This window comes from Mustela lutreola, chromosome 3 (assembly GCF_030435805.1).
Source record: "Mustela lutreola isolate mMusLut2 chromosome 3, mMusLut2.pri, whole genome shotgun sequence".
Classification (NCBI taxonomy): Eukaryota; Metazoa; Chordata; class Mammalia; order Carnivora; family Mustelidae; genus Mustela; species Mustela lutreola.
Window position 1 is genome coordinate 196,629,105 of NC_081292.1, and position 26,832 is coordinate 196,655,936.

The 26,832-nt window shown below is 35.3% G+C and overlaps 1 protein-coding gene across 8 annotated transcripts in view; it reads right to left on the minus strand.

Moving 5' to 3' along the window:
* NBEAL1 (neurobeachin like 1) overlaps nt 1-26,832 on the minus strand; it is a 219,410-nt gene that overhangs the window by 87,741 nt on the left and 104,837 nt on the right. For all 8 annotated transcript variants that reach the window (XM_059168361.1, XM_059168360.1, XM_059168359.1 and 5 more), the window contains 14 exons: nt 22,903-23,071; nt 22,311-22,444; nt 21,709-21,868; nt 21,501-21,603; nt 20,799-20,955; nt 18,722-18,880; nt 16,467-16,626; nt 12,462-12,550; nt 9,874-10,446; nt 9,358-9,533; nt 8,487-8,640; nt 7,860-7,988; nt 3,069-3,374; nt 2,822-2,971 (listed from right to left, as the gene is read on the minus strand). In XM_059168361.1, the coding sequence (XP_059024344.1) occupies nt 2,822-2,971; nt 3,069-3,374; nt 7,860-7,988; nt 8,487-8,640; nt 9,358-9,533; nt 9,874-10,446; nt 12,462-12,550; nt 16,467-16,626; nt 18,722-18,880; nt 20,799-20,955; nt 21,501-21,603; nt 21,709-21,868; nt 22,311-22,444; nt 22,903-23,071 (2,619 nt within the window). The remainder of the gene's footprint in view (nt 1-2,821; nt 2,972-3,068; nt 3,375-7,859; nt 7,989-8,486; nt 8,641-9,357; nt 9,534-9,873; nt 10,447-12,461; nt 12,551-16,466; nt 16,627-18,721; nt 18,881-20,798; nt 20,956-21,500; nt 21,604-21,708; nt 21,869-22,310; nt 22,445-22,902; nt 23,072-26,832) is intronic.

Sequence of the window (26,832 nt, forward strand, 5' to 3'; positions counted from 1 at the left end):
TATTTGTGAGAGAGAGAGAGAGAGAGAGATAGAGACCAAAAGAGCACGAGCAAGCACAAGCAGGGGGAGCAGCAGGCTTCCCACCAAGCAAGAAGGGGGAAGCAGGAATCAATCCCAGGACCCCTGAGATCATGACTTGGGCTGAAGGCCACCCAGGTGCCCTCACAGTACATTTCAAGAAAAGGAGTAGCAAACAAACAAATAAAACTGTCATTTTGGTTTAACCACATAAACACATAAAAATCAGGAAAGATATATACCAAAATGTTAATAGTGGTGGATTACAAAGGTTTCTTTTTATATCATTTTATGGAATAAATGTATTTTTATTTGGTCATCTTTGTTTCATCATGTTTGTTTTTAGATCCTGTCCAGATTTTGTTAGATTGATATGAGTATTTTATTCTTCTTAGAGCTATTGTAGACCGTACTTTTTCAAAATTTCAGTTTCCAGTAGTTCGTTGTTAGTATACAGAAATATGATTAAATTTTGTGTATTGATCTTATGTCCTGAAATGCTGTTAAACTCATTAATCACAAGAGATTTTTGGTAAATTCATTCAAATTATCCATATAATCGTAATATCTGCAAGTAGTTTTATTTCTTCCTTCTCAAGGTAAATGACTTTTATTTCTTTTTCTATTCTTTTAAAAAAATTTATATTTACTTGAGAGAGAGAAAGCATGGTGCCCCCAGGGGGAGGGGTGGAGGAGAGGGACAGGAAAATCCCGAGCGGACTCTGTGCTGAGCTGTCATGGGGCTCAATACCATTGACCCCTGAGCTCACGACCTCAGAGGAAACCAAGAGTCACCATAGACTGAGCCACCCAGGCGCCCCTCTGTTTCCATTCTTAATGCATTTGCTAGGACTTACAGTAGAACAGTGACTAGAGGACCGGTGAGAGTAGATGTTCTCACCTAGTTCTCTTCTTATAAGAAAAGCACTCAGTTTTCCATCTTTTTCCCCCTACAGATTTATTTAGTTGAGAGAGAGAATGAGAGAGGGGAAGCAAGAGTGCAAGGGGCAGGAGGGTCAGAGGGAGAGAGAATCAAGCAGACTCTGTGCTGAGTCGACCTGGGGCTTGATCCTACGACCCTGAGATCATGACCTGAGTGAAAACCAAGAGTCAGATGCTTAACTGACTGTACCACCCAGATGCACCCAGTTTTCCATCTTTAAATATGAAGCTGGCTGTAGGATTTTTATAGAGATTCTTTTCTATTTCTAGTTTGCTGACAGCTTTGAACATAAAATGGATGTTGAATTTTGTCAAATGCTTTCTCTACATCTATGGATATGATCATTAGTTTCATTTTAACAAATATGAATTTGGTCCACTATCATTATATTGATTAATTATCAAATGCTGAAGCAATCTTGCATTCCCAGGATAAATCACCTGGTATAATGTATTATTTTTTTTATATATTGCTGGATCCACTTAGGCCTGGAATTTTCCTTTTTGGAAGGTATTTATTTACTTATTTACTTATTTATTTATTGGAGAGAGAGAGAGACAGACAGAGGGAGAGAGAAAGAGAGAAAGAGAAAGCACAAGCAGAGGGAGAGGCAAACTCCCCGCTGAGCAGAAAGCCCAATTTGGGACTCGATCCCAGGACCCTGGGATCATGATCTGAGCTGAAGGTAGATGCCCAGGCACCTCAGAAGGTTTTTAAAGTATAAACTAAATTTCTTTAATAGAAAAGATTATCCAGGCCATCAATTTATTATGGAATTAGTTTTAGAAATTTACATGTATCAAGAAATTGATCCACTTAAGTCATCTTATTTATGTGAACAGATTGTTTGGTGGCAGTCTCTTATTATCATGTTGGTATATGAGGGGTCAGTGGTGATATGCCCCAATATTCCTGGTAATGATAATTTTCCACTTTCTTTTTTTGCCTTGTCAATCTGGCTAGAAGTTTATTAATTTTATTGACATTTTCCAAAAGATTTATGTATTTATTTTAGTATTTATTCGAGAGACAGAGTGTGAGTGAGTGCAGGGGAGGAGCAGAGGGAAAGGGAAAGAGTCCCAAGACTACACACTGAGAGCAGAGCCTCACTCAGGGCTCAACTTTACAACCCTGAGATCACAAACAGAGCTGAAACCAAGAATCAGATGCTTAACCAACTGCGCCACCCAGGCACCCCAATTTTATTGACATTCTAAAGAACTAGATTTTAGTTTTCATTTTCTCTACTGTTTTCCTGCTTTCAATTTCATTGATTTCTGCTCTTATTTTTGTTATTTTCTTATTTGAAACTAGTTTAGATTAGTTTTCTTTCTCTAGTTTAAGATAGAAACTTAAATTATTAATTTGAGGTCTTCCTTCTTTTCTAAAGCAAGTATTTAGTGCTATAAATATTCTGTAAGCACTGATATATGCCCAGCCTCCTTAGAGATATGTACTACCAGCTTAACAGACTTTTTACATATTAACTATGCATAGAACATTTTAACATTAACTTTTTAGTTGTTACTGACTAATCTTTTTCTTTCACTTCTAAAATATTTTGAAGATTTTATTTATTTTCCAGAGAGAGAGAGATCACAAGCAGGGGGAGAGGCAAAGGGAGAAGCAGACACCTCGCTGAGCAGGGAGCCAGATGTGGGAATTGACCCGTCACGACTAGAGCCGAAGGCAGATGCTTAACCGAATGAGCTACCCACCACCCTCAATTCTGAAATAATTTTCAAACAACAGGAAATACCATTTGTTTTCAGAGTTCAGACGTGTTTACTCTTATCTGAATATTAAATGCTTGAAATCAACATAAAAAACTAGATACGGAAAACATTTAATAATTTTCACCTGAAACTTAAGCTTGCTTTCTCCTCCTTCCCGGTCTCGCTTATGCATATTCACCATTAAGGCTTCATAACAATTCTTCCAATAAACTGCCATGTCCTCATGACCCTCATAAAATGTATGGGTTTCATACTGCTTCATGTAAGGCACGATCTTGTAAATATACAGAAATATACACAGAAAATTTAACAGAGACTTCTAGAAAAATGACAACTTAGAAAAATATCACTCAAAATAGATTAAAACTTACATATTTTTCGATGTAAACTTGCCATTCATTTGAACTGCAATATTCTTGAAAATCTTCAAAAAATGAAGAGCTACCATTGGTAAAAGGTAAAGAAGGCAGGTGCAAGTTCATGAAGAGAAGTTCATAGATTTTGGAAACCAGGGTACGGACCAGGGGAATCAGAAATGAATAGATTTCAGTCTGTTCCTTAATTGACTGACTTAGAACATGTTCCAGCTTCCCTAAAATGTAACACGCTTCATCCTGATTTTCAATCACTTTGGTTTGAAGAAGGGTGTTTAGCTTAGCTGACGCCATTGCACAAACCTGAGGAAACAATATAGGTGAGAAAGTACAGAATAAAGCAGACATTTAGCAAAATTCTCTGGCTCTTCCTAAAGTTTTGTTTTGTTTTGTTTTTTCAAAATCATAATTACAAAAGCAGAACATACAGAAAAGGTGGAGTGGATAATTAATCACCCCAACATCCATCCTACTCCTTAAAGTCTGCAAGGATAGGGGAACGATTCTATCTCTAGTTCCAACAATAGGTCTTAAACAATATAAACCAAACAGAATATCCAACCACCTTCCACAGTGAGTGGCTCAGGTAAATAATCTTTCAGTCAACTCCTGTCGCTGTTTGAGTCACAGGGATTCATTTGGGGGTGGCCTTATCAGTTCAAGTTCAGAACTTTCACATAATAACTGTCAAGCACTGTGAAGGGTTTCAGATTTTGCCTAACCTCCAAGTTAACAAATTAGCCTGCCACAGTTTCTTAGATGCTAGCAGAAGACATGAGACTCCTGGTTCAGAGACAAAGACCTACAGCAATCCCAACAGCCAGAATATCAGTGTCCTGAACGGCTATCCCATGGGGAGAGATGAACAGGACTAGATGATGGATGCACACCAGTGGCTGCAGTATAGGGGAGGAACCCCAAACATAAGGAACCTAAATCTTCTATACCAGGCAGTACATTAGCCTGAACTTTGCCTTGGAGGGAGACACTATCTTTATTATACTGGGCAGTAAATAAACCTGCCTTTTGCTCTGGAGGGAGACAGAATCTTGGTCTTCCAAAGTTGTTGACTATATCTGCGCCCTCAAAAAGATAGTTCATAATGAAGACATCTAGTGCCTCTATTTATAAGATACAGAGAAACACAAGAGATCCATGAAGAACTGTCTACCAACAGTGACAGTAGAAAGAAGGACTCTCTCTCTCTTTCTTGTTAAGATTCTATTTATTTATTTGAGAGAGAGCATGAGTGGGGAGGGGGCCAGGATGAGGCAAAGGGAGAGGGAGAAGAAGACTCCCCGCTAAGCAGGGGCTCTATCCCAGAACTCTGAGATCATGACCTGAGCCAAAGGCAGACACATCACCAACTGGACCACGCAGGTGCTCCAGAAATACTCTTTTTATCTGATATAAATGAGGAAGCATGTAGCACCAAATGCTATTGGCAGACATTTTGTGACAAGGGCAGCCAGCTTAAGATAAGCTGACTCATGAGCGAAAGGAGTGCTGTGAAAACAGCAAATAAATGGAACAGAATCCTTGATTAAATCATGCCTTAAACTGAACTATAGAATTTGCTATTATATGCCAATAAATCTCCTAAACTCAGTCAGTTTGGGTTGATGCTTCTGTTATTTGGAATCAAAGCATTATGATACATAAAGCATAAGTACAAGAGAGACTGAGTCCTTGACAAAAAAAGTTTACTACCCTTAAACTTCCCAAGGAAAATACATGTACTAATAAGTCCAGGCAAAGGAATGCTCCATATTCCCATTAAACATTGTCCTTAACCTTAACAAAGGAAGGTAAATTAAGTCATAAATGGGGTCTCCTTCTGTCCAGACTAGATCTAAGCCATATAACCATGGTAAGACAAATGATATAAACTATCTCCTTCTCACTTAACACTATATATTACAATGTTGGATCTTATTACTTTCAAAATGAAGAAAAGCAAGAGACAAGAGGGAAGTTATCAGAATCTGACATCACTTTATGATTGTACTTGTTTCAAGGCAGTCTGAGCTGTATGCACAGGTCTTTGCAGGCCGAGGCAGTAAGAGACCTTAAGCAGTCTTTCCACACAAGCCTTAAAAAGGCAAATAGCACTGGAGGAAACAATATCTACGACGGCTCAAGACTTTAACTTTTCTACTTTTAACTTAAGCTTCGACTGGTGAAACTATTATCCTCTCCTCAGACTTTTGCAAATCCTTCATTTTAGTCTTTGGATATGACTAAAACAACTTAATTCTAATAGAGAACAACAAATATAAGAAAAAAGGATATAAAATCTCATCATACAGGAAATTCCAATACTAGCAATTCTGGGCTGTTTTGCTGTGAGTTTTTCAAAATACTGTTTATTTTAATTAAAGTTAAATATCTAGTGCTTTGTTTTAAACTTATTATCAAATAAACCATATACTTATGTATTTATTTAAAATTATAAAGATACTTGTAATGAATACAAGATAATTTATTTAACCACTGTCTTAATTTTGGACACACACACACACACACACACACTACATAAGTAGTGTGATACATATGATCCCCCCCACCTCCATTATAAAGAGTACTAGATTAGGGTCACCTGAGAAATTACAAAAAATACCAATGCCTTAGTTCCTCCATTCTGATATAATTACTAAGAATGATGACCCACAAAGGTATTTTTAAAAAGCTCCTCCAGATGATTTCATATCCTCATCACTGGATGAGTTAACTAGGGACAAAATGGAGACCATATGCTGCACTAAATAAATCAACAACCACCTTATCCTGCTTTAGAAGTTAGGAAATGCTGACACTTATGGCAATATAATACTTATATACAGGCAATTAACTAATAAGTATGAGTGAAACAAAACAAGTTTGTAGCCAGATTGGCAAAGAAGCTCTATTATAACCCCTTTAAGGGAAGAAGTTGCTTTCCCAGCCTTTTATGTTTTTATTCCCAAGAGGAAAAAATTAAACAACCAGCTAGTAAAAAATGTTTTAGGTTACCAACTACTGGTAAATAAGGTATCTTACCTATAGGTTATGTGCTCTATGTTTTGCCTTCATGTTTTTTAAAATTTAAGTTCAATTTAATTACCATATAGTGTATTATTAGTTTCAGAGTCAGAATCTAGTGATTCATCAGTTGCATACAACACCCAGCGTTCATCACTTCAAGTGCCCTCCTTAATGCCCATCACCCAATTGCTCCATCCCCCCGCCACGTCCCCTCCAGCAACCCTCAGTTTGTTTCTTATAATTAAGAATCTCTTATGGTTCGCCTCTCTCTCTGTTATCATCTTATTTTTCCTTCCCCTCCCCTGTTTCTTTTTTTTTTCCCCTCCCCTGTTTCTGTTTTGTTTCTTAAACTTCTTATATAAGTGAAATCATATGGTATTTGTCTTTCTCTGATTGACATATTTCACTTAGCGTAATACCATTTAGTTCCGTCCACCTCATAGCAAATGGCAAGACTTCATTCTTTTTGATGGCTGAGTAATATTCCATTGTGTCTGTGCATGTGTGTGTGTGCGTATTATACATACATATATACCACATCATTTTTATCCATTCATCTGTTGATGCACATCTGAGCTCTTTCCACATGTGACTATTAAAAACACTGCTGTTATAAACATGGGGGTGCATATGCCCACTTGAATCTTTATTTAACAAGTATTTATAGAGCCCTACTATGGGACAGACACTGGATATTTAATGGTGGACAAATTAAACAGATATTTTATTTATGGAAATTTCATCGAAGATAAACACTGAGGGTGACTAGAAGTGGGAAAGGAAAAAAAAAAAAAGAGTCCTCACATCTAAAATAACTATCTGGCATACTGGTTGCTACTGCTTTGACAGCCATGAAGCTAGTATTACTGAAAAAGCCCCAAAAGCTATCCTCATCTTACTTCTAGGTAGAGAAAAATAGAATACTACCATGAACATCTATGTGTACAAATGTCTGGCATTTTGGATTATTATCTGAATATAAGAGTGTGATCATTTTTTTAAAGTACCTAAAATTCATGTATTTTCCAGTTGCATTTGAATGGCTGCACAAGTCAAGCTTCCACCATCCATGTATCAGAAAGCACATCTTCTTATTTATTTAGCTTTTTTGCATTTTCCATGTTTCTATAATGAATATGTTACTTTTGTGATTAAGAAAAAAAAAACCCTATTTTTAAATAGTAACATAGTACTAGTCACATTATCATATTATCAAAATATGTGAAAATTTCAATCATCTGAAAAAAATATACACATATAAAAATACTGATAGTTATTTCTTCTCGGGCTATGGGATGATGGATTTATTTTCTTCTCTTTTTTTGTGTGTGTATTTTCCATGAGTACATGTTACTTCTACAATTAGAAAAAAAAAACCTATTGAAAACCTTGGCCTTTAAAAAATATAGCAACCTTATAGAATTTTAATCTCTATTCTCATCATTATGGCAAGTTTATATATATTAGAAACCATACCTACCCCTACCAAGTACTTAAAATTCCAATTATCAAAAGAAAATAAAAAGGGCTAAGTATAAATCCTTTAAAAGGAAAACTTAAAATTACACTGAGTCATACACATCAGGAAGAAACAATCAATCAGCTGCCTCTGAAGCCTCTTTCTGACTCAAGGGAAATCATGGATATTTTTGGGACCTATTAAAAAAATAAAAATACTGAAAATTTATTATCATTTAGTTAGTACACAAATAACTCCTATGCTGCATGCAAAGTATAGAAAATAATGCAAAAGAACTGACAAACCTGCAAATTCCCCCTTCCAATGAATCCTAGAAGCAACTGGATTTGGATTCGAGAAAGTTTTGCCCATACTTGACTTTCAGAATACCAAACAGACAGACCATCGAAGAGCAGCATCAGATCGTCTAAAAGCTATCACAAGGGAAAAATTAAGAAAAAAAAAACATTGTCTTAAAAATCTACTGATGAGTTTTCCCCAAAGTAATACACATTATAAATATTTCAAAACTAGTTTAATGTTCAATTGATAAAAGCCAAAAGAACTATTCTAGTAATAGCTAACAAAGTTTACTATCACTTTTTATCCATGTTCACTGTATCTGATTAAATATTAATGCTCTAAACAGAGAGGGTACAGGGGCACCTGGGTGGCTCAGTGGGTTAAGCCTCTGCCTTCAGCTCAGGTCATGATCTCAGGGTCCTGGGATCAAGCCCAGCATCGGGCTCTCTGCTCATCAGGGAGCCTGCTTCACCCACCCCTTTCTCTCTCTGCCTGCTTCTCTGCCAACCTGTGATCTCTGTCAAATAAATAAATAAAATCTTTAAAAAAAAAAAAAAGAGGGCATAAATTTTTTGTTGAATAAAGTCCTTGCCTACCAGAAAAATAATATCAAGGAGTTATTACTGCACCTTCTCAGTCCACATGTTTGAATTAACAAGCCCCTCTGACTGCAGAAAGTCCTGTATGATCAAGATGAGTCGGAAGGCATTTTCAGCAGTTACAGGATTCATTTTTGATTCTCTGTTTTCTGTGACTGTCCATTCTAACATGTTCTGTAGCAAACTAAGTGCAAAACAAAATCCTCTTAAAATCATTTTAAGTTTAGAAAAATAGTAAAACATGAAAAGAAATCCAGTTATTCATTATTATGTCTTTAAAGATATACTATCACTGGAAAAGATCAGAAGATATTTAATAACAATGAAGCAGCTTTTTAATCTCTAAAATATCTATCTTTAATAAACTTAATATAAAAGGCAAAGTAAAAGTTATCTGTTTAATTATAAAAAAGCTATTGAAATAATTCAAATTCCAGTCTCTAGTAGGTACTTAAAAGTTTAAAGTTGGAAACTGGGAAGGTAAGAAAAAAAAAAGCCTTATAGGTCTTGCAGAAGATCTAGCCCTGCAGAGAACTCTAAATGCTTTACAGAAATAATTTTTATGAAAACGTTACTTGGTTCCCTCAGCATGGAAACTCTCAAACACGGACAAGACTGCAGAACACAATACACGAAATGTTTACATGTTACAAAAACTAATTTAAACAATAAGGATTATATATTACTGAAGCCCAAACTAAAGATTTAAATCTCCTCACACCTTTGGATTTCTCTCTAGATTCCATTAAAATGGCAACAGAGAGGAAAAGGGGCTGAGCATGAAGTTTTTCCTTTTCTCTCACTAAGCCCACTGAATCCTGAATAAATGTTCAATAAAAAGGATTATTTTAGACTCCCATCCACTCCAAAGGAAAGAGGAAATCACCAACTGAATGCTTACATTAATTTTATTTCATTTGATGGTCGAAGTAGTTCACTGGATATTCCCGGTTTACTTAGTGCTGAAAACACTTGTCCCCGTTCAATCCAAGTACTATCATCAGACTTTTCTAATCCCCTACACATTACATAGTTCAAAATATTTGTCAGTAATTGAAGAAGCTCCTCCTCACATCTCTAGAAAAAAGATGAACTAATATTAAATTATTGGAAGGAGGTGGTGTTAAAAGCACATAGAAAAAACCATCACATATACTGACTGTAATCATTTAACAATATTTTTTAAGTGTCTTGATGAACCCGGAACTTTGCTAAGTATGCTCTAGAGATACGAGGATGACTAAAACACCTGCTTTTCTCAAGATACAATTCAGTGACTTCCAGGCTTCCAAAAATCTTAGATCATGAGACTCAGAACATGAATAGAATATGGAATTGTTAACAATTACACAGGATTAGAAGTGTGTAACAGACATGTGAAAATAAAAACAGTATTTGGACACATAAGGAATTTTACCTCTTGGCTTTCAAGTAAAGAGAAGTCATCGCCAAACCCAGGATCATTTATGACACCGCTCTCTTTGTCAGACTGCACGGAAAATGATTTGGTAGATTCTATCGGGGAGGGCGTGCTGGGCAGGCTGTCCGGCATGTGACTTCCACTGTCGCTCAGTTCACACGAGTCTATTCCACTGAGATCTAAACTCAGATGTGAAGGGTTATTATTCCAGAATTCTTCTTGATTCTCTGATCTGAAAGATAATTCTCCCACAGAACTATCTTCTTGAAATAATGGGGTGCTGGAGTCTAGAGAGTGTCTATCCTCTAAACTCCACTGATCTGAAGACACATTGGCTGAGGCAAAAGAGTTGATTTTTTCCTCATCAATCTTTTCATCAAAGTTCTTAGTATCTTCAGCTGATAAATTTTTGTCACTGTCTTTTACTGAAACAGCCCTACTGTGCTTATGAAGAGTATTGCCATTTTCAAAATTGGTTTTTAAAAAAAGCCTAACTAAAGTGTCTTGCCAACCCACTTGTTGAGATATCTGATGTGCTGCATCTGGCTGGGACAGCAAAATCTGTAAAATCTGCAAGATTAGGAATACAAAATTCATCAAAAAGTACACAGTACTTCACATCAAACACAATTCCTTTTCGGTTATTTTAGTGACAAAGTAATTTAATGAGAAGCTGTGGGAAGATAAACTTTCACAAGATTATGTTCTTAACTGGATTATAAACTATCTGTAGGGTACATACTGTGTTTTTAAACTAATCTGCATATTACTCGTTGTACATAGCACTTAAATATTTGCTGAAAGATAAAAAAGGGAAAAATGATCCTCCACATGTCAACATATTCATGTTTTTAATTTGGTCAGAAAGAAAATATAATAGAATGAAGTATACATAAAATGTAATAAAGCTATATCCTCTCAACTAAATATTTGCCATGAGCCTACTACATTTGTTAAGCAAATACTGAATACGTACTATGTACCAGGCCCTGTTCTGGCCCTAGGGTTAAGGGAGTAGTAAAGACGACACACTGACACTTTAATAGAATCTAGATATCCCAAGAATGTTTCCTTGGCTCATTTTTTTTTTCCAGGCAAAGTTAATGGTTGCTTTTTCGAAAACATATTTTTTCCATTAACTCTTATTATACAAACACTAATTCTAACAAGATGGATGCCACTATTTAGCTGTAAAAAGAAATTGAAATTACAGAAGAGACACTGACATGCCAATATGTATGATCTCTACAGTACAACTGATTCCACATTTTTTGGATAACAACAAATTCTTAAACACTGTCAGATACCCAGATAAGATCTTTCAAACATTTTTATCACAAAGCCAGTAAACTCTATGTAGATGAAAATAATTTTTGCTCCCAGGATTTAGAAAATCTCATTTATCTCTAACCCTGGCAAGTGTCATAGGAGATGAATAATGTTGGTAGGGACTTCAGAATCAGTGGCTCAAATTCATGTTGATGCTGATACAAAAAGCAACATGTCACAATGAGTCACAATGATGTGAAGTTCCTTTCCTCACTAATGCTGTCGGTGAGCTACCATTACTCTACTGATGCAGAATATCCATTTTTTTCTTAGGGAAGAAATTTTCATAATTTTAAAATTTCCATAAAATAAGACTTATTTTATGGCTACTTTATATGCATGTAATGGATAAAAATGAGGCTGCATTGAAAGCTGTTTTCAAACTGAAAGGAAAGAATCAATCTCTATGACCTGCTTCAAGAACGCCATGCCAGAATCCATCAAAATGTGGAATACGAGTACACTCTGACAGAGCAATTCCATTTCATGGATAATGTCTCATAGATGTACTATCAAAACCAGGTAAAAATATATGTAAAAAAGTTCTTAACAGAAGTTTTACACAGAAAAACAGGAGACAACCTAAACACCCATGAATAGGGAACCAGGTAATACTTTATACAATAGCCACAGAATAAAAACTATACATACATAGCTGTTAAAGAAAAAGATATATATTCAGACTTACAGATGGAAAAATACAGTAACATAATTAGGGAGTAAAAGTAAAAAGAAAAGCAAGGAAGCAAATTAAATAGTAGGTCAGTGACTACTAGTGGAAGAGAGAGAAGGCCCAAATCAGAAAGCAGCACACGGGATAATTATTTCTTGACTCAGTTAAAGGCATGCATGGAAGGCAAGTCACTGTTGCTTTTCCACAAAGTTCAAGATTTAGAAATTCTAAAATATGATATATGAATTAGAAATGGTCATAATCGTTGAAATTTCCTGACAAAAAACTATTCTCTGATACTAATTTTTTTTTTACTGTGGAAAGGAAATATTTCCAGGAGACCATGTAAAGCTAAGAACACATTTTTATGCTGATATTTTAATTACAATGAAGTTAATTCACCCCAAAAAAGAAAATTACTTATTTATAAAATTGTGTCACTTATAAAATAACAGAAATTAAAAGTACACTCAGTGTAAAATACTCAGTATAAATTTATTCATGAATATAAAATTATTCATCAGAATTATTCACAGTATAATAATACTGTCATTTTTAAAGTACATCTTAAAAGTTTACTAACCTTTCTGCAGATAACCACTCTGACATTTATATGTGTTCTGTGAGATATATATACCACAGACAACAAATCTTTGAAATTAATAGCAGGATCTATGGTGGGAAAAAAAAATAAAAATTTAAAATTAAATTCCAGAGATAGCCAAAGAGACTGTGAGTGACAGATAATAATTGTTTCATTTTTATTTTTCTCGCTGCCAACAAGAGATCCTTTATTTTTTTTCTAGCTTTATGGCGATATAACTGCCATAAAACAGCATATAAATTTAATTTACAACATGATAACCTGATATACTTATATACCACAAAATAATTACCACAATAAGGTTAGTTAACATCCATCACTTCACATAGTAACTATTTTCCTTTAGTGGTGAAAACGTTTAAGATCTGCTCTTTAAGCAACTTCCAAGTGCATAGTATTATTTACTATAGTCACCAGGTTGCACTTTAGATCCCCAGAACTTATTCATCTTATAAGTGGAAGCTTGTACTCTTTGGCCACCTTCACTCATTTGCCCTCTGCCTCCAGCCCCGGCAACTACCAATCTACTGTTTCTAGGAGGTTGGTTTTTTGAATTTCACCTATAAGTGAGACCACAGAGTATGTGTCCTTCTCTGACTTATTTCACTTAGCAGAATAATGCCCTGCAGGTTCTTCTGTTACAAATGGCTGAATAATATTCATATAAAACACCTCATCATTATCCACTCACCCATCAGCAGACATTCAGGTTGTGTATGTCTTGGCTATTATAAATGATGCTGCAATGAACATGGGGATGCAGAAAACTCTTCAAGATACTGATTTCATTTTCTTTGGATATGTATCTAGAAGATGGATTGTTGGCATTTATGACAGTTCTATTTTTAATTTTTGGAGGAACCTCCAGTAACTGTTTTCCACAGTGGCCATCTAATTTGCATTCCCAGCAACAATGTACAAGGGTTTCCCTTTCGCCATATCTTCACCACCACTTGTTACTGTCCTTTTGGAAACAGCCACCTTTTCAGGTGTGAAGTGTTATCTCCTTGTGGTTTTGATTTACACTTCCCTTATGATTAGAGATGTGGAGCACCTTGTCAACTACGTACTGGTTATTTGTACGTCTTCTTTGCAAATATGTCTATTCATGCCCTTTGCTCTTTTTTTTTTTTTTTTAATTTTAGTTAGTTGACATATAGTTCAATACTGGTTTCAGGAGTTGATTTCAGTGGTTCATCATTTACATGCAACACCCAGTGCTCATCATAACATGTGGCCTCCTTAATATCCATCACCCTCCATCAACCCTCAGTTTGTCTTCTAATCGAAGAGTCTCTCATGATCTGTTTTCCCATCTCTTTTCTTTCCCCCTCCTGAAAGTTCATCCATTTTTCCCCCCTAAATTCCGCATATGAGTGAAATCATATGGTATTTGTCTTTCTCTGATGGACTAATTTCACTTAGCGTAATAAACTCTGGCTCCAACCACGTCATCGCAAAAGGCAAAATTTCATTTTTTGATGGTTGACTAGTATTCCACTATCTTCTTTATCCATTCATCAGTTGATGGGCTTTGGGGCTCCTTCCATGGTTTGGCTATTGTTGATATTAATGCTATAAGCCTGGGATTCATGTACCCCTTCAAATCTTTATTTCTGTATCCCTTGGGTAAATACCTAGAAGTATGATTGTTGGATCATAAGGTAGTTTTTTCAGGAACTGCCATACATTCCTAAGTAGGAATTTATAAAATTTTAGCTTTTTTAGGAATTGCCCATACTGTTCTCCGGAGTGGCTGCACCTGTTTGCCTTCCCACCAACAATGCAAAAGGATTCCTGTTTCTCTGCAGCCTTGCTGTTTCCTGTATTGTTAATTTTAGCCATTCGGACAGGTGTGAGGTGGTATCTCATTATGGTTTTGATTTGTCTTTCCCTGATGATGAGTGATGTTGAGTACCTTTTAGCCATCTGGATGTCTTCTTTCGAGAAATACCTATTCATGTCTTCTGCCCATTTCTTAACTGGATTATTTGGTTTTTTGGGTGTTGAATTTATTAAGTTCCTTACAGATTTTGGATACTAACCCTCATTTGCAAGTATGTTCTTCTATTTCATAGGCCGCCTTTTAGTTTTGTTGATTGTTTCCCTTGCTATACAGAGGTTTTTCATCTTGATGAAGTCCCAATAGTTCATTTTTGCTTTTGTTTCCCTTGCTTCCAATGATGTGTCTAGTACCTTGTTCATTTTTTAATTGGATTTTTGTTGCTATGTTGTAGGATTTCCTTACATATTTTAGATAATTAATCCCCTCTCAGATATTTGATTCACTAGTACTTTCTTCCACCCTATAGACTGCCTTTTCACTTTGTTTATGGTTTTTCTTCCTGTGGAGAAGCTTTTTAGTTGGATAAAGTCCCACTTGTTTATTTCTGCTTTTACTGCTTGTGTTTCTGGTGTCATTGCCAAGACAAATGTAAGTACTTCTCCTCCTCCTCCTCGTGTTTTCTTCTAGGAGTTATATAATTCAGGGCTTACATTTAAATCTTTAATTCATTTCAAGTTAATTTTTGTGAGTGGTGTAAGATAAGGGCCCATTTTCATTCTTTTGCATATGAATATCTTTTCCTAACACCATTCATTGAATAGACTATTTTTCCCATACTGAGTATTCTTGGATCCCTTGTCAAATATTAGTTGACCAGATATACATGGTTTTATTTCTGGACTTTCAATTCAGTTCCACTGGTCTATGTGTGTTTTTATGCTAGTACCATACTGTTTGGATTACTGTAACTTTGTAGTATAGTTTGAAATCAAGAACTGTGATGCTTCCAGCTATCCTCTTCTTTTTCAAATTCGTTCTCGAACACTGAACTGTGGGAAATAGTTATATAAGTACTGAAATAACTGTCTCATTTAAAATAAGGATTATAGAGGGGCTCCAAGGTGCCTTAGCCAATTAACCAGCTAACTCCTGATTTCACCACAGGTCATTATCTTGGAGTCCTGGGATCAAGCCCTGTGTCGGGGAGTATGTTTGAAAACTCTTTCTTTCCTTCTTCCTTACCCTCCCCCACATGCACTCTCTCTAAAATAAATAAATCTTTAAAAAAATAAAGTAAGAATTACAGATGTTTAAATTTTATGAAGAAAATAGATTTAGAATATTTGACAGTCTTGGGACCCCTGGGTGGCTCAGTTGGTTGGACGACTGCCTTCGGCTCAGGTCATGATCCCGGAGTCCTAGGATCGAGTCCCGCATCAGGCTCCCAGCTCCACGGGGAGTGTGCTTCTCCCTCTGACTTTCTCCTTGCTCATGCTCTCTCTCACTGCCTCTCTCTCAAATAAATAAATAAAATCTTTAAAAAAAAAAAAAAAGAATATTTGACAGTCTCCTGAGTAAGCCCTAAATAACTGTTCTTTTCTTTTAGTTGCCTGAACACACCATCCATACTGTTTTGATCTTGTACTATTATTTATCTTTTTATGTAAATGTCCTATATCTTATATACTTATCAATGAGAAGATAAACCATTCAAAACAAAGAACCTTAACTTATACCTTTTGAACCCTTAGCATCTGACATAAACACTACAGTTTATAGTAAGTACTAAAAAAGTTTTATTTAAAAAAAAAGAGAAACAAGAAAGAATATCTAAAAGAATATTTGAAATTAAGGATTTAAGCCCCCTAAAGAAAAAAAAAATGTTTTCTTTATTTTCTCTAGAATCCTTTTCTTATTAGAGAGGACCCTATTATTTACTAATCAATGAATCAATAATTATTGAAAGCCTACCAAGTAAGGTACTACTATGCCCTGGGGAGACAAAAACAAAAAAGGTAAATAAAAAATAGTACCCAAGGAAAGCCCTGCTGAATCAAATAATAAATAGTTAAAAAGTAACCTGAGGAAGGGGTAAAAAAAAACTCTTTAGAAAAAAACAATTGAGAACCATCAAATAGAATTATGCTACTACGAAGAACATTTCTTAAATATATCAGTATTATCAGCCTTAATCATACCTGTATTTATAATTTGATTGGTGAGGCTTTTAATGAGAGAGGTATTAATGGGTGCTTCATTAAGAAGAAGTCCCAATCCTGAATAGCCAACTTCTCTGAGCCGAATACGTTGTTTACTTCGTTCATAAACATTTGTGCATTTCAACATTTGTTCCATAACCTGGTCACAACAGTAATATATTCTTCTCAATACAGAGAACTAAGAACAGTCTGTCACTTAAGTTAATATTAAATATAATGTTACTGTACAAGCATGATTTTGGAGAATCATTTTTTCCTTAAGTGTAACAAACAAACCCAGCAGTAACAGGGAGGAATATTCCATATCATACTCTTATTAAAAAATGGATTTAAGAAGATTGAACTAAAATGCATTTGTATTTAAATAATTAATATATATAAACCTGTAGTTTACATGTGTTTACATGTGTTTCCCGTGTTTACATGTGTTGCAGATCAAAGAAATAAAACTTCCTTTTTAATGGCTAAGGCTTAGATAGAAACAAACCCTACAGCCTCCATGAAAAACAAAAGTATGTTGTGAAAGAGCAAAAAGATATTCCAGATACATCTAGTGATTTATCGAACATTTATGTAACATTTATATAAGAGTTATCAAAATAATTGTCAAGAACAAGGAAACATCTTGTGAAGCAACACATCCATATGCCAAAATGTGAGAATGAGTTAGTAATTCCATACTTTTTGAAGTGAGATCAATGTTTTAAAAGTGACATACTGAAACCCTATGGAAAGGGTAATTTTGGCAGAATAATATGATGAATAATCCATATAAGGCCATTTTTAAACAAATAACATTTAATCTCCATAAAGAAACATTTGTTTGGGCAGATACTTTAAAAAGCAGCCACAGGGGTCACCATAATTAATACTCATGAGAGACTACACCAGGTAATTTTTATTGCACTTTTGTTTTCCAAAGTTTAGGGATTCCAAACAGAGGCAATCCAAATTTGACCCCATATGTAAATTTTATAATGTAACACTAATGAAACAAGAGGAAACAAATGTCACAGGCGATCAGGCATAATGAACAGAATAAATCATGAGAAGTAGAAATATAACTCTTTTTTTTTTTTAAGATTTTTATTTATTCATGGACAGAGATCACAAGTAGGTAGAGAAGCAGGTGGGCGGGTAAGGAGAAGCAAGCTCCCTGGTGACCAGAGAGCCCGATGCGGGACTTGATCCCAGGACCTTGAGATCATGACCTGAGCTGAAGGCAGAGGCTTAACCCACTGAGCCACCCAGGTGTCCTGACTAACTCTTTTATTTTTAACAAAAAAGGTGAGGTGGATGACTTCAACTAAAGCTCAAAGTGACTACTTTGGATAGCTTAACAAAATATATTCATTATCCTTTGACAAGTTACTAACCTCTCTGGCCTCAGTTTATCTGTAAAATGGGACTAATAATATCAACTTCGTAAAGTTTTTGCCAGGACTAAGTTAGCTAATATATGAAGAATGTATACTGCCTGATAAATAGTGGGTGCTACATAAGGTTGGTTATTATAATTAACTGCTAAAATGTCTGACCTGCCACACAGACCCATGGTAAGTCAAAAGAGAAATGAGACAAAATTAGTGAAAGAGAGTGGGAGATACACACCTCTAGTTATGAAATGAGTAATCACAGGAATAAAAGGTAGAGCAAAGGAAACATAGTCAATGGTATTATAATAAGGTTGTATAGTGACAGATGGTTCCTACACTTGTGGTGAGCACAGCATAATGCATAAACTTGCAGAATCACTACACTGTACACCTGAAGCTACTGTAACATTACATATCAATTATACTCAAATAAAAAAATGTTTTTTAAAAGAAGGCAAAAAATGGAAATAAGAGGTTTTATACTGAGATTGATATAACAAAGTGGATTTTCCACTAAATAACTGATCAGATTACAATACAATTAGTTTTTAAATGTTCAAAATAGGAGAAATATATATCAAAACAAACTGAAGAATTAATTAATTAATTTTTAATGTAGGCTTCACACCCAACATGGAGCCCAACACAGGACTTGAACCCATGATCCTGAGACTGAGACCTGAACTAAGATCAAGAGCTGGACACTTAACCTACTGAGTCAGCCAGGCAACCCTACAACAACTTAAAATTAAAGTAGACGTGAAAAAAGAATTTACATTCATAAAATGGATATTTACAAGTAAATTCATATACTCACAAATGTCCCCAAATATAAAGATGCTTAAAAAATGTTTGTACCTTAAAAACGATTTCTCTTAGTCTGTCAGAGTACTTCTGATTTAACAGCAAGGCATAAAGTATGTCAGCATTTCCTGGTTCAAACAGCAACAAGAAAAGCTGACCTCTAGTTGGGCTGGTACGGAGGAGACTGAAGAGCATATCCAAAATTCCAAAGAGCTTTTAAAATTAAACAACACAAAACAAACAACCACACTTATATATGGAAGTACAAATAAAGTCATATTTAAACTAAATCCTATATACCCCAATGTTTTAGTGCTTAACTCAATGATCTGATGTCTTCTGAAATAGCCATGCCTTTTACCTCCATTCTGCTTTATTTCCTTTTGTAGATCCTCTCAATATGAATATTCACCTGCTGGGCCATATGTATAATGCTGTAGCCACATAAAAAACCATGTCTTCCATAAAACCTTTCCTGGTCTTCTCAACAGTAACACTCTTCTATGAAAACCTCATAGGACTTTGTTTCTCTCTTATAGCTGTTGTCATAGTCTCTTTTTGTTTGTTTCATAATTATTTATAAACCTCTCTTATCCACCCTTGTTTCTTTAGGTTAAAAGAATGCTAATTCATTCATTATAACATACCTATAGTATCTACTATTACTCTGTGTGTATAATCAGCATTCAATAAATACCTCTTTGACTGAACTGACCAAGAAAATATCACTGGCAATGAATCACAGTGGGTGACAACACAGCTATCATGAAATAAGACTACTGGTTACTCTAAATAAAAAGCTTCTTCTGCTGCTGCTGCTGCTGCTGCTGCTTCTTCTTCTTTTCAGTATTTTATGTATTTATTTGACAGAGAAAGAGCAAAAGCAGGGGGAGCAGCAGAGAGACAGGGAGAAGCAGGCTCTCTGCTGCGCAAGGAGCCTGACGTGGGGCTTGATCCCAGGACCCTGGGATCATGACCTGAGCCGAAGGCAGATGCTTAATCGACTGAGCCCCTCAGATGCCCCAAAAGAAGCTTCTGAAGTAGTCTAACTTTATGGGGAAATAGATTAAGTTAACTCATTTATATAAATCAATTTTGAAGTCATGTAATCTCTGAGTACACAACAAATACTTCATTATAGAGCACAAAATATTTGAATCAGCATAATTTAAGGATACTCAAGTTTGGTGCTGAGAGTGGTATACAGAAAGAGCAGAGAAATAGCAGTAAATATACCTGTGTTCTGTTCCCATGTTTGTCAGCTGTATAACTTTTTAAGTCACTAATCTATCTGAAAAGTACTTCCAAATGCGCAAGTGGGAAGACTGATTCCTAGTCTGTATACTTAACATCAGTGGTCCTCAAATTTTACCATGCACCATAACTACCTGGAAGGCATGGTTCAGTAAGTGTGCATTTATGACAGGTAAATCTGGTCAGGAACCATACATTGAGAACTATTTTCTTAAAGGGTAGCTCTGAGGTATAAATGAGAAATGTACGTAAAAGTATATAAAAATAGAAATATAATTTATTCTTTATGCAAAATTTTTCAGAACCTATGTTAAAATTCATGTCAGAAATCTGCCCAGTATCTTTGATGACAGGTAAATATACATTATGTGACCTATGAAAAAAGGCTTCAGAACTGCCAAACAACTATTTTCAGATACTACTTTTTAGCTAACTAGAATATTTTATTGCATCACCATCCATTATTTGATTTAACTTTCAGTTGGGAAATAAAAATTTACTTCTTTAACTGCAAAATACTATATTTTACATAATAAACATCTTACTTTTAAAATATATTTTTTTAATTTTTTATTTTTTATAAATATATATTTTTATCCCCAGGGGTACAGGTCTGTCAATCACCAGGTTTACACACTTCACAGCACTCACCAAAGCACATACCCTCCCCAATGTCCATAATCCCACCCCCTTCTCCCAAACCCCCTCCCCCCAGCAACCCTCAGTTTGTTTTGTGAGATTAAGAGTCACTTATGGTTTGTCTCCCTCCCAATCCCATCTTGTTAAAATATTTTTAATATATGTGTAATTTCAAAAGAAGATGATATAGCAACTTAAGTGTGAAAAAGAAAAAACAGATTTTTCTTGAGCAAAATACCTGTTCTTCTTCATTGATAGCGGCTATGTAACCCATAATACTCTGTATCTCTTCATGAGTTCCACCTTTGCACAGAAAATATTTAATCAGTCCATACAAAGAAGTCCTTATTGTTCGAATGTCATCTAGAGACAGCTCACTGTATTTACAATCACTCCTGAAAGAGAAAGTAAAAGTGCAAGAATTGAAATTTAAAATGTTTACATTATAGTACTTTTTTTATACAAAAGAATTCTTAGTTTAAAAAAAGATGTTTCCATGTAACTATTAGAATTCATGGTATCTTTGTTTTCTTTTTCCTTTTAAGGAAAACCTTGGGTTTCGATGACAAAGATATAGTTAAAACAGCTTATATTTAAACAACACTAGGTAACAGACACAGTTTTAAGTGCTTTACATGTTATTAATACATTTAGTTTAATCCTGAAAATGGATAGGATGTCACAGGTTTATTGTCTCTTTGTCACTGACAAGAAAACTTAAGCACAGAAAAGTTGAGTAAGTTGCCTACAGACAGACAATTAATGAAACACAAGATTCAAACCCAATCTACGTGATCCATTGTTCATCATCTTAACCTCTGCATCATCTTTCTGAAGTTAAAGCATATTAGAATTTCTGGAAAATAAATAATCTAGACATTCCAAGCAAGCAGCAGGCAGAAAACAACATCAAACTGAGAAGGAGCAAGGAACATCATACCCATAATAAATCCTAAGTGTATCTAGGAGAAACTGCACACCATATTTCTTTCGGAAAACTCTTCTGCTGTCTTTGATGATGGTGGAAAGATACTGTATATGACCTAAAATACAAAGTTCACTCTTAAATGAATAACTAAAATAAAACCTCACAGGTAGTTATAAATTTCTAAAACAAACGTAAAATTTGATCCAACGACTGTTCTTACCAATTCGAAAGGGAAAATCTCCACGGTTCCAAATACGGAAGTCAAAGAGTAAATATTGATACATTTGCTGCAGGAGCTGCATATTTTTCTCTAATGACACCTGTTCAATTAATAACTGAACTGCCATCAGTACATTAACATCCATCAAGGAGCTTGGCACCTGAAATCCAAACAGATGAGGGTCCTGTAAATTTCAGTTTAATAATTATCATTAAGCTACATTTAATTTCAAATGATTAATTTAGAACATCTAAATATGAGAATCTTTGTTATAAAAATATAAACTTAAACTTTAATTTACCAAGGTACATTAGAACATATTTTTCCAAAACAGTCTTAGATTTATCAAATATCCCAAATATCAATATAAACAAAGTCCTACATATCAAAGATTATATACTGTTAGATGAGTAATTCTTGTAAAAAGGTGATTCAGAGTAGGTTTTAAAAATCTGCCTGTGAAATAAAAATATGTCCACTAATATAACTGCAACCACAAAAGTGTTTTTAAAAAAACATTTTACTTAGTAAGAAGAAAATCCCTAAAGACAAATTGCTAATTACAATCATTGGCCATATCTTCGAATGTTGAACAAGCTCACCTTCTGCAGCAAGGCACCAAGAGTGGCAACTCCATGGGAGTGAGTAAGATTGTCCTGGTTGATAGGATGTCTTTGAATAAAGTGCTTCACAATCAAGATAAATGTTGCAATTAAATTCCTTTCTAATCTTGACTCTGAGGAATTGTGAACATGTCTTTAATTATCATAATTACTCTAATCACTTTTACATCACATTTTCTATGTTAGAGAACAGTGTTGTAACAAACAAAAAATTTGGTTGAGCAATTTGCTTCCAAGGTTACTTGCAGAATGCAAGTGTCAGAGAAAAGCAGTGAGTGCATATCACATACCTACATACACATGCAAGTATTTTCATTACCATAAATTTAGCAGTTCTATCATATTTCCACTAATAGTACAAATTAAGGATAGTCAAGAGTAAAACCAACTTCTTAATTTTTTTGACTAAAGTATTATGAACTTTTTGAATTACATTAGTAAAATTAGGAGTGGGCTGCTTCAGCTACAAATGGTTAAGTTTCTTCCTAACGGTGGTAAGACATTTTTATCTATTTTTCAATTAATAACCAAATCTCTCAATGATTATCTTGTATTAATTTTATCTCAATACCTGATGCCTTCGTGGAGGTCAGTACAACCCAATCTCCTTCTACAGGTGTTATCAATTCAGAAACTGTGCTTTCATTCATTCCTTCAGAAATCTGTCCTTCACCCAAGTGGCTGATTTGTTCCAACAGAGGAAACAATACATTTAATCCACCTATGCAGTTTATGATGTCCTGAAAAAGGACAATTACAATTTTATAATTTTATAAAACAAGCACAATTCTGTCATTTAATATTCACACAAGCATGTATGAAGTTATAATTTGCTAAACTTTCAGACAATGTCGAAGCTAAAGGAACCCTTGTTTGGGCAGCTGCTTTCAAGAATAGCCATGGGGTCACCATAGTCGATACTTGAGACTATGCCTGACCATTTTTACTGCACCTTTGTTTTCCAAAGTTTAGGGATTCCAAACACAGGCAATCTAAATTTGACCCCATTAAGTAGACTTTATAATATAACACGAGTGAAATAAGAGGAAACAACTGTCAAAGGCAATTAAGTATAATGAACAACAAAATAAATGAAGAAAAAAATACATTTGGTGGTAGAAATATCACTGACTCCTCTCCTTTTACTTAAGAAAAAAGTGAAGTGGGTGGTTTCAACCAAATTTCAATGTGACTATTTTGCATAGCTTAACAAAATACAGTCCATATTCTTTAACAAGTTACTAATCTCTCTGGTCTCCATTTTTTCATCTGTAAAATAAGGCTATTAATAATTCCCACTTTGTAAAGTCGTTACCAGGATTAAGTTAATAAATGAGTGCATAGTGTCTTACAAACCGGGTACTACCCAAGGTTAGCCAACATTAACTGCTAAAATGTTCTGATCTGCCACCTAGACTGAGTTTCATTTATTAAAGAACCCTCTTCATACTTTTTGCCTGTTTTTCATATTGATTTTTAAGGTAATAGCAAGCAAATTAACTTTTTGGATGGCAAGTATTTTTTTCTCAGTTGTCATTTAACTATTTTTGTGTTTGATTTTGTTGCAGTATAAAAATACAATGAATGTAAGAGACACTGAACTCTAGGAAACAGACTGAGGGTTGCAGGAGGGGTGCTGGGTGGGGGAATGGCGTAATTGGGTGATGTGCATTAAGGAGGGCATTGATGGAATGAGAGCTTGGTTTATATGCAACTGATGAATCACTAAGTTCTATCTCTGACACTAGTAAAAATAGCTCTTCAAACTAACAAACAAAAAAGTAAAATATAATTTTCTGAAGGAAAAAAACACAATGAACTCTCTTATTAATTCTATTCCATTTGATTTCTCATAGTTATTTTTTTTTAAGATTTTATTTATTTATTTGACAGAGAGAAATCACAAGTAGTCGGAGAGGCAGGCAGAGAGAGAGAGAGGGAAGCAGGCTCCCTGCTGAGCAGAGAGCCCGATGCGGGACTCGATCCCAGGACCCTGAGATCATGACCTGAGCCGAAGGCAGCGGCTTAACCCACTGAGCCATCCAGGCGCCCTAATTTCCCATAGTTATAACTCAAAGGCACCAAAAACTACTTTGATTTTCAAGTATAATGTACAGCAAAAATAATCCACTTTCTATATATAAATAAGATATGCAACTAGCCTTATAAGGCCAATCTTATAAGTCACAGCAAAAGTTAACTTATGAATGGACAAATGTCACAAATCTTACTATTTTAACAGGTAAAATTAAGTGGTTTCATCTCAAAGTCAAAGAGAAAAATGCTTTATACCACAAGAATAACACAAGACTAACATTAACTGATAGATTCATTTTACACTGGCAGAATTATTCTAATTACCTCTGTTCCATTGAAACAGTAAGTGTATTCAATCAGTGTTAATGGACTACAAGATGAAAGGGATCTGGGGGACTCCTGTCTGGCTCAGTCCGTTAAGCACCCAACTCTTTTTTTTTTTTTTTTTAAGATTTTATTTATTTATTTGTCAGAGAGAGAGAGCGAGCGAGAGCAAGCATAGGCAGACAGAGTGGAAGGCAGAATCAGAGGGAGAAGCAGGCTCCCCGCAGAGCAAGGAGCCAGATGTGGGACTCGATCCCAGGACGCTGGGATCATGACCTGAGCCGAAGGCAGCGGCTTAACCCACTGAGCCATCCAGGCGCCCTAATTTCCCATAGTTATAACTCAAAGGCACCAAAAACTACTTTGATTTTCAAGTATAATGTACAGCAAAAATAATCCACTTTCTATATATAAATAAGATATGCAACTAGCCTTATAAGGCCAATCTTATAAGTCACAGCAAAAGTTAACTTATGAATGGACAAATGTCATAAATCTTACTATTTTAACAGGTAAAATTAAGTGGTTTCATCTCAAAGTCAAAGAGAAAAATGCTTTATACCACAAGAATAACACAAGACTAACATTAACTGATAGATTCATTTTACACTGGCAGAATTATTCTAATTACCTCTGTTCCATTGAAACAGTAAGTGTATTCAATCAGTGTTAATGGACTACAAGATGAAAGGGATCTGGGGGACTCCTGTCTGGCTCAGTCCGTTAAGCACCCAACTCTTTTTTTTTTTTTTTTTAAGATTTTATTTATTTATTTGTCAGAGAGAGAGAGCGAGCGAGAGCAAGCATAGGCAGACAGAGTGGAAGGCAGAATCAGAGGGAGAAGCAGGCTCCCCGCAGAGCAAGGAGCCAGATGTGGGACTCGATCCCAGGACGCTGGGATCATGACCTGAGCCGAAGGCAGCTGCTCAACCAACCGAGCCACCCAGGCGTCCCAAGCACCCAACTCTTGATTTCAGCTCAGTTTGAGGATTCTCTTTCTGCCTCTCCCTTAGCCCCTCCCCCTGTTTGAATGTGCATGCTCTTCAATAAATAAGTGTTTAAAAGAAAATAAAAGAGGGGCACCTGGGTGGCTCAGTTGGTTAAGCATCTGGCTTTGGCTCGGTCATTATCTCAGGTTCCTGGGATCCAGCCTCACACTGGGCTCCCTGCTGGGAATCTGTTTGTCCCTCTCCCTCTGCCCTTCCTGTGCTTGTGCTTTCTCTGTCTCTCACTACAATAAATAAATAAATTCCTTAAAAAAACCCCACATATATATATATATGTATATACGTGTGTGTGTATATGATTTTTTTTTGTCAATTTACCAGCAAGTTGCCTTATAACTATCTTTTTATATTTTTAATTTTACTTAGTCTATAATTTCTATGTAAGGTAACTTGCAAGGGAATGCTATATTTTAGAAATAGGGTATCTCTGACTTGACTTTCTAAAGTCAAGTTAACTTGACATTAATTCTAAAGTCAAGTTAACTTGACATTAATCTAAATAACCTTTATTAATTTAACAATTTAGTAAACAACAGTACCGCATATCCTTGTAAAATGCACTAGTGGAAAAAAGCTGTGGTACGTCCTTTCAAAGTTCTTAAGGACTACTGGAGAATCAAAGCGAGCAAATATCAAGCAAGTCACTATTGACAATAAGTGAAATGATAAAGTGTTACAGGTACTCATGACAAAAGCGGTTAACTCAGTCTTAGAAAATAAAGAGGTCTCTTAGATAGAACCGAAGACATTATGTCCAACTGACACACACATATGAGGCACATCAAGAAGACAGACAAGTCATGATAGCTAGAGAGGGATGCGGGGAAGAGGAAAAGTCTCTCATCTTTAGTCACATGGAGGAAAAGATCTGTGTTCAAAGCTAACAAACAGGAGACCACAGACAGAAGTATGTAATACAGAAGAAAAATGATAATCAATGAAGTCCCTGAGAGGTTAGGAGGGGTTGAAATCTACCACACAGTTTTAGGGATTAAATACCTTAAAAGTGGAGCAATGAACCAAGGCAGTATATTCTTCTTAAGGAAACTGTTAAATTCATGACATGGTTTAAGGAGGTAACTAAGTTTCAAGCAAATTAATCATTCAACTACCTATCTGTTTATACTTCAAAC